Consider the following 9,158-nt stretch of genomic DNA (forward strand, 5'->3'; position numbering starts at 1 on the left):
CAAAGTGTCGGGGTTACCCCGACTCGATGGGACAGGTTGACTTTCTCTCGACTTTAGCTAACCTGTTGGCGTTAATCAGCATCAGTTCCGTCCTCGGACGTGCACATTTTTTCCAAATAGTTACACGTCAACTCACATAAATGAACGCGCATATGTTTGTCCAGTTGTTGCTGGTTTTGATCGCCTCTCGTGCATGTATAATATATATGTGGCTTCACCGAATCGTTTTGTAACGTCAGAAGATCGGTATGTGTTTATGTTGTTTCGTTTTTTCCATTGCACCGTAATACTTATGCGTATAGTACGAAATGCGCAATAAATTCAATAAACATCCAGACGTTTCATCAACTCGCACATCTTGGAAAACTTTAAACGCAGGTAAGGAAAAAAAAAAAAAAAAAAAAAAAAAAAAAAAAAAAAAAATCCAGCTTCTCCCCTATAAATAAATGTATTCTATACTTATATTCAACACCTCGTTCGCACTTCCCGGATTTCCAAGTCTGCAGACACATTAGCGTCTCTCGCCCGTCTCGTGCATTCCGTCGTGGAAAGAGAGACAGGGAGAAATAAAGAGACTCTCTCTCCCTTCCGTGCATATAAATATATTTATATCCTGTGGATTCTGGATCACGAGAATAGAAAAAGGAGAAGAAGAAGCGTGTCCCTCGGGGGCTTCTCCCTTTAGAGTTTCGTCAACGTCAAAGTAACGAGAGTCAAGGTAAGATACAATCCATACAGATACGCACGTTCACAAGAGCTATAAAGTAAGCTGAGAGAGAGGGAGGATACAATATATAATAATCGGCCAGCGTGTCGCACAGTTTTCCGTTTCTCTCTCTCCTTCGCACGCGTCAGAGCAACCATGTATACATATATAATATAAATGGCATCGCAATAAGTGGGTGTATATATATATAAGACGCACGCGACGTGCCGCCACACATTTGTACTTTCAGTATGCCGCGGCGTTTCGTACGAGGCGCACATATATTTTTGTACGTTACACCTTTATTTGTTGTGTATATTTATATTACCCTCGATGAGCCTTCACGGAGCACCTTGTGTGCATCTATAAGTTGCCAAATTTTTCCACCCATACGATTGTCAAATGCATTTTTTAACGCGCGTTACTTTTACCACATTCAAGTTTAGCGCGGTAAAATGATCTGAACATCGGTAGGATATTGTATTGGGGTTTTTTTTTTCCGAACGAGCTGGTGTTTTTATGATAAATTTACCCCTTGACTGAAATCTGCACGAGAACATGAACAATATGTCAGCGAAGAGTGAGTCCGTTGGTTATCTTTACTTTTTTTCTGTATAAAAGTGATACTTTGTTATATATATACCTACTTCTGTCGTCACCACGTGCTCTTATATCCCATACCGATCCTATACGCATAAATCGCTCGAGTAATGCTCACACCTGACTTTTCATTCTCCGTCCAGTGCCTCGTTGCATCCTTTCTCTTTTTTTTTTTTGGTACTTACTCTTCTTTTCCTTTTTTTTTTGTTTTTGCGCTTTAGAAAGTAGAGGTAAGTACATTCTCAACTTGTATCACAAACGCACATAAATATGCTCGTTGGAATGCGGCACGTGTGATGGTTTATTGTAAATAAGTATTCAGGTCTCTGAACTCTTTCCGTTTGCCATCGAGTGTAAAGTCACGTTTGTAAATACCCTTGTTATTTAAATTATTTTCGTATACACAGTCTCGCGTTGATTCGATTTTTAATTAAAAAGCGCGACGCGGATCGTTGTCAAGAGGGCGAAAAAATTTTATTGAGTAAATAAAAAATATCAATGAATTTCAAAGACGGTGTTTGTCACGCGCTCTCACCTGTCGATGGTTTCGTCCTCGTTGTCAAACGCGGGGGACTTTTTTTCGAATTGTTCAACAGATCCTCACTGCCGTTTAGCGCAGGAGGAAACCAAGCCAGCTGTTCTCTGTTTCGGATCACTTTTTTTTAATTCCCTTGCGCCCTCACTTTCGATGAAAAAAAAAAAAAAAAAAAATTTCGTTGCTACCTCGTAATCAGGGGAAACGTCTTTTCAACCATTCACAATATATGGAATTCGCGAAAGAGATTACAAGAGCTTTGAATGTATACCTATAGTTATTTAGATTGACGCAATTGACGTCGAGAAGCTGATCATTTTTAAAGATAAAATTTGTATCTAATCCGTTTCCAATAGCCGCGTACCTACATATACCAATCAATACTATCCACTTGTATCCCAAAAATCTGTATGACAAGTCGACAATCATTGCATTTATTTAAGACTTTCACCATTAAAAATTAACAATTAACTTTATATCATTTTTTTTCTTGCCAAACGATTCACTCGACTCGATATCCAGTTTCTTTGTGATAGAACACCAAATGAGATGAATCAATGAACGTCACGCACCCGATAATCATCACGGGACAGTGACTCGACACATCCTCCCCCCAAAAAAATATTTTTAATCTTTCACAGCGACCGCGCAGTTTTTTCAGCTCAACACTTGGCTTATCAAACTGGGCGTTTGAGTCTCTATTATAGTGCAAAATTAGTTCCACTTGGACCTCCAGAGCTTTGAACTCTCGTTATAATTATAAATGCATGTAGATATGTTTAGGTAGGTTTTGTGTCGTTATACGTGTATTCGAGATCAATTGGAAAAAAAAAACCAGTAAACAGGAGGGAGGAACTTTGCCACGAAGCGCTTGACCGTATATGTTGGTGGTCAAAAATTTCTAGGTCAAGTTAAAGAAATCTCGTTATTATTTTTTATTTTTTTATTTATTTTTTTTTTTAAGGATAAATGTATTTTTCTTGAACTTTCATTAACTAATTAACATTTTTTATCCGTCGAAATTTGGCTTGATCAGGCTTGAGCACGATTATTTCATGGATTTTGAAATAGTTTAATAAATAGTTTTTTCGGAATAAAGTGCACTGTTTTAGTTGAACAAATTTCACTATGTACAACAAAATACTGATAAAAATTTTTCTTACATCAGATAAATACAATACATTTCTGATGTTAAAGTTCATTGTAAAATATAAAGTAATGTTTTTTTTTCTTTCTTTCTTTTTTTTTTTTTTTTTCAAATCATAATGGATGGTTTTTGCTATGGAAATAATTTTGTGTAAGAATTGATTTAAAAAATTTTCTTAGCACAGATAATGCATAAAATTTTTAGTTAAAAATTGTACAATGAAAAAATTGATAAAAATCACCCGTTCCCAAGTCTGGAAACTGATACATCGCAGGCACACTTGTATAATATCAGTGAAATTAAATACTTACTCCCCCGACGACGACGCATATGTATAAATCCGCGTCAGAGCTCGTGCATATGGATGATGTACGTATACCAACGATACAGGGAAAAAAAATTCTCGTTAGATGTAAATCAAGATGTTTTTTGTATATACTTTCTTTTTATCTTTCACGTGCCCACTTATATACGAATAAGGGACAGTATGAACGCAAAATAAATTATTAACCTTTTTTAAATAATTCTGGAGCCTTTCATAAATTATTACCATTTATTTTGTCAATCACGAAAAAAATCATTACTTTTTATAGGATTCCCAGATGATAAATAATTACTAATCTTCGGTCTTGCAGGTTAAAGCCTCAAAAACAATATTTTCATAGGATTTGGTTTATTTTTTGTGGAATCGTTTGTGCACGTACTTTATACAATCTATGTCTATGTTTCGAGAAAACCGAGGACGTATCATAAATACAAAAAAGTGTATGGTACGAACCACCATATATTCTACCAATATTATTATGAAAAAAAAAAAAAAAAAAAGAAAAGATATCCAGACACAGAAACGCCTGCATTTGAGTATGCGAATTTAGTTTTATCGCGAAAAACGTGCGTGCAAGTACACTCCAACTGAATGCTAATTTGTATTACAACTATCGTTATCAACAACAATGTACCGCGTCTCTCTCACTCTTGTCGCGAAAATCCATTTATTTATCCATGCGACTACAAATAGACTTTCTTATCACTTTTGAGGCAACATTGGACTTGGCGAGCGAATCGAAAAATACACTTTTCCAAGTCTCTCAAAGTATGTCACTGCAGTTTGAACATTTTGACGAGTATTTATGGATGATAAATAATAAAAAAAATTAAAAAAAACAAGTCAGATGACCATGACGTTGAGGACGACGATGATGGGTTGATGTGCACAAGGAACGGATGCTCTATTATATTAATAAACGTATACTTACACGTGAGGGCGCGCGTTGCTATTGCATTAAGCTTATTGTTTTCCATCCGGGAACTTTTTATAGTATTATTAGAAAATAGGCACTACTTTAGTAGATCAAATAAAGCGTATGTATAATCCATCGCTTTAATCGTGCCTTTTTTTTAGTTTATTCATATTATTTAAGTGACCGAGAAAGTAATAAACTCGACCAAGAATTTGTGACTCATATGATTTTGCATCGATGACTTAATACAATTGAATTACATAAAGAAAAAAATTATTAATAATGATAAAAAAAAAATGTGTAGCATAATAATATTGAATGTAAATTTTCCGCCTTACACAGCCTTCATACTGTCGTGGTTTATACATACATCTGTGATGTACACATGAGGAATCGCAAGTATTAAATTACACGTCGCAAAAGCTAGTACATCATAAAAGTGTCAGTCGTAGAAAAAAACAATAATAATAAATAAAAATAGTAAAACTGAATTTATTTGTACCAAAAATTACGATACACGTATATATTTCTCGCAAAACGCGATAACATTCGCAACAGGATAGAGATGTATAGAGATGTTAAACATAATCTTTGGTGCGTCATAGACAATGTACCCGCGCATAAGTTGAAAATCGGCACCTTTTTGTCTCTTCCTCTCATCTTTCAATAATATATTTGTTTATCAGAACCTTGTACGGGCTTATGATAAGCCGTGCTCGCGTCATCATACCAGCTATATAGTCATAGTTTGAAAAATGATCGGTTGACCAATCGTTTCAGCTATCGGTGTCTACTTACCGCATGTGGAAAGCGTCGATTGTCCATAAGGTGATGGGCTGTCGATTCAGTATGACCATTGTGCTGGTGTGGGGCTTAATTTAGCCATCAGTGGAAAATTAGACAATAAACCGCGAGATGGCGATGATCATATGTTATTACGTATACCTACACCAATACCGAAGTATACACGTACAATTCGATGACGCGCGTGTTATATAAATTTATGACGTTTCGATCGCGTATAGTCTACTCTTATTTTAATGAGCCCAATATCGTGGACAGTAAAATATTTACCGCGTGATAAAAATATGTGTATTTATAATCGTCGATGATTTACCAGACAGACCTTGCGTTGCTGATATTATAAACGCGATGTAAAAGAGGGAGAGACAATGATAGCTGCCAATTGATTCAGCACAAAACATTTTTTAATTTTTGTTTATCATTTTTTTTGTTTTTGTTTTTTTTTCCGTCTCAACCAAGTATCATTTATTGTTTGGATTTAGAAATGTTCAATGTATTTATTGTACAGCTGCATGACGTTAGTGAAAGCTCGTACGGTTTTCCACTTGTACATTTTTTCGTATTTTAAATACTGACTCGTTTACTGGCAAAACTCATTCACGACATCTTCTACGAAATACTTTACAATTATCCACTGTGAATTATCGTTGCGAGCCAAAGTTAACGATAAGTAAATTTCGCGGCAACAACCGTTAATGGATCACCTATGCAATATACATGCATAGTTTTTATCCTTGTCGTTCCTCAACTCATTCAATCGAGGGTGTTTCGAAGTAAAAAAAAAACAAAATCCATTCCTCTATATTATTTTCTGAATAAAAAAGTTTCCGTGTGTGCCTATACTCTTGCAGCGGGACAAAAAAAATTGTCAACAGCACTCTTGGCTCGTTGTTCGCTTGATCACAGGAAAGACATGATTATGGAGACAAACTATGTTTTAAACGTTGTAGAAGCAATGTACACTCGGGAATGGGAAATACCTTTGACGACAACGTACCTACATCGTTATATTATAATTTTCGCTCAACCCCCCACGCCCCTCTTTTTAAATCCAGTAACACGTACCTGGTGATTTTTGTGCAAGAACAAAGCTTACATTACTATCTTTTGTATGATTTTCGTCGCCTAATAGATGTAAAACGATTTTTTCTACAATTTAGAAAAGTTTTTGCCAATGTGGATTTTCTCACAGTACATGTACACGGTACACGACTCTTTTTTTCCAATGCGTTTCCAAAGCGCACGTCATCATACATACCAGACGAGAAATTCCAAGTCTGAATCCATAGATACCCAAATCCTATTTCGGCAAAAACAAGCCAACGAGGCGTTAATACACCGTTCTATTACGTAAAACTAAATATAATTACAACCAGCAACAGTTGATGTTTATTGTCGCGTGTATGAGTGATAAGGCAAAAATACACGAACAGCGGATAATTGGAGATTCCGGCAACGAGTGTGTAACCACGTAAACATACCGATGTGGTAACCATTACCATTATTGTAATTTTTATGGCCAAAAAGTATAAGGTTTGCAATCTCGGGCATTTGGTGGCGTTGTCAACGCAAAGATAATTTCATTAGCGGTTTTAACAATCAGGCAATCCTCACGAATTCATTTACACATTATACCTCTAATTACGTACTTCCGGATGTGAAACTCACAATATTTCAATTGCGTCACTCTCGACTCGCACATTTGCACACAAACAAAAGATCCAAACGACCATATAACCCACGCATCTCAAATTTTGTTTTATATGTAGTACCTACACATACACACATTAGAGTAAAAATAATAATAATAATAATAATAACGCGTGCATATACATATAATAGCACGACTGTGGTTTGTGCGTGAAAACTACATAAGTTTTGTTGCCTTGCAGTTGCGGACGAGGTGCAGTGGCCAACGACCGAAGTGACGTTGACGCCCGAGGAGGAGGGCACCTTGGTCACCCTGGTCGTCGTGATCGTTGGTGTTTTGGCTGCCATAATTTTCCTCTTCTCCATGGGCATCTTCATAGACTATCAAACCCAGTGAGTTCACGTCGTCTACGTTCATTTATACTTGAATCGCAAATCGTGCCATCAAGTCATCCGATAAAGTTATTTTTTTCATATTTTATTGGAACATCGATAACCATTATTTAGATAATACGTTATTACTCAAGAAATTTCGAAGGAAAAAAAAAAAAATAAAAAAGATAGAAAAAAAACAACTTTATTTTAACCAACAACGTGTCAGTATCGTCCAAACGTGCCGTAAAATGGCACAACCCGATAACCGGCAAACACCCGCGATCCCGACCGAGGAACCGTACCGATTGCACTTGACAATTTTCAACAAAATACTTGAACCTTCTACCGTAAGGGTTTATTTTCATGATTTGCTTGATTCCGTGTCCGCAGAAACACCGCCGGCAGCATGGCATCGTCGTCGGGCAAGCGGAAGCGGATGCGCCTCGGTATGCCACCACTGGGCCGATCTCAGCGTCACCAGCACCGGCGCGAGGACTCCAAGTGCTTCGCTACGGACATGTGCCCAAACGACGATTCGATAAACGTCGTCCATCCGACGACCACGACCATCGACATAGCCGTTGTGTGACCAAAGACGCGGCACACTCGCTCATACTTGTCCGCAGACGCGACGTGACAAAAGTCACGAGGAGAAGACAGCCATGTGCATATTAATTTACTCCAAGACGTGTCACCCAGCAACATTGCAATCCTCGCCACATTGCGTTTGGTGTGACGTCAATGAGAAATTAAACCTTTCGTCCTTCCCCTTCTTTCCTCGTGATGAACGGATGCATACGCGGGTGTGACAACGCGGGCCCGTTATACATTCTCCGATTACCTCCTCTGTACATACATGTATATACATTATAAATGTCAGAACATGCGTGTACATATTATAACGAAGCTCATAATATCCGATCGACAGACTTTGCCGAACTTTTTTCCACTTTGAGATGATAAATCAAACTTTACCACTGTCTCATCGAATCTGTGTATGTAACCTGTGATGTGTGTCACCGAACGGTTCGTGTCCTGAATTTTCGAATTTTAATGTACAGGCCACTCTCTCTTGACTTCAAGACTATAATATGCATTTAAATGTATTGCTTCGGAAATGCACATTTACATGTATGTAACTGATTTTAATCTAACCATTTTTTATTTTTTATGAATTACATGTAATTACATCGATTATTTTTGTAAGTCCTTCGATTTAAGAGTATCATTTAGATAAAATAACAATGTGAAAGATTTTTTCTTTTTTTTTTTTTTTTTTCGTACGTTGAATTTAGATCTGAATGTGTAATGATGAAATGTTTTAAAACTAAGACTCAAGAAAATAATTCCTAATAAAATTAATGGATTATCTATATATAGTTTACAACTAAGTCACATGCAGTAGTCCTTAAGAAGATTCTTCTTTTTATAGTTTACCATATTGTATTACAAAACGCTTGAAGCTTTTCGAGGTAATTAACGTACGTGTAGGACAATTAAGCCATTGCTATATAAACGACAATTGGTAAAAATAGGCACTACATATGGGATGAGAAAATCGTTGATTGATAAAGTTCAAATGTTACTCACTTGAAAGTACGAAAAAAAAGGTTTTCAATGACGAGAAGGTTATTTATAAGTATGCTTGTGCATGGTTTACGCGAGATACTTTAAATTTGTGAGCATAAAAATATTTAATATAAAAATTTTTAAGCAAGTTATTAGTTTACGTAATTAAAGCGTGTTATTTATACATGCGATGAACAATCGCATGAGGCCATACTTTGTGGCATTGTAATAATTATCAAACCATTTTTGCAATTACAATCGTGTCCTAAAAACATGTTGGGTCATTGTAAATATTAAATAAAATTAAATAACTCTATTACAAATTGTGGTATTTTAAAACATTTTTTTTAATGATTTGTGGGCCAATTATTCGTTATAACAATTTATCCCGAATGTATAGTTAAATTGATGCAGCAAATAAATTAGATTGTGGCAAGTGAAAAACAATTGATTGCGTTATTAAAATTTTCTTTATTGTCATTGCTGATTCTGTAATGTAACATATAAAAAACAATCAAAAAATGTGTTGTC

General features: G+C 36.0%; 1 protein-coding gene across 1 annotated transcript; it reads left to right on the plus strand.

Moving 5' to 3' along the window:
* The first annotated feature begins 977 nt into the window (after nt 1-977).
* LOC106643217 (uncharacterized) lies at nt 978-9,069 on the plus strand. The gene is made up of 3 exons (XM_014358251.2): nt 978-1,286; nt 6,926-7,076; nt 7,449-9,069. Exons 1-3 carry the CDS (start codon nt 1,265-1,267, stop codon nt 7,645-7,647), a joined length of 372 nt encoding a protein of 123 aa, XP_014213737.2. The 5' UTR covers nt 978-1,264; the 3' UTR covers nt 7,648-9,069.
* The last annotated feature ends 89 nt before the right edge of the window (nt 9,070-9,158 follow it).

Source organism: Copidosoma floridanum, unplaced genomic scaffold, assembly GCF_036245765.1.
Source record: "Copidosoma floridanum isolate Cflo_tuat_1 unplaced genomic scaffold, Cflo_Japanese_pri ptg000009l, whole genome shotgun sequence".
Classification (NCBI taxonomy): domain Eukaryota; kingdom Metazoa; phylum Arthropoda; class Insecta; order Hymenoptera; family Encyrtidae; genus Copidosoma; species Copidosoma floridanum.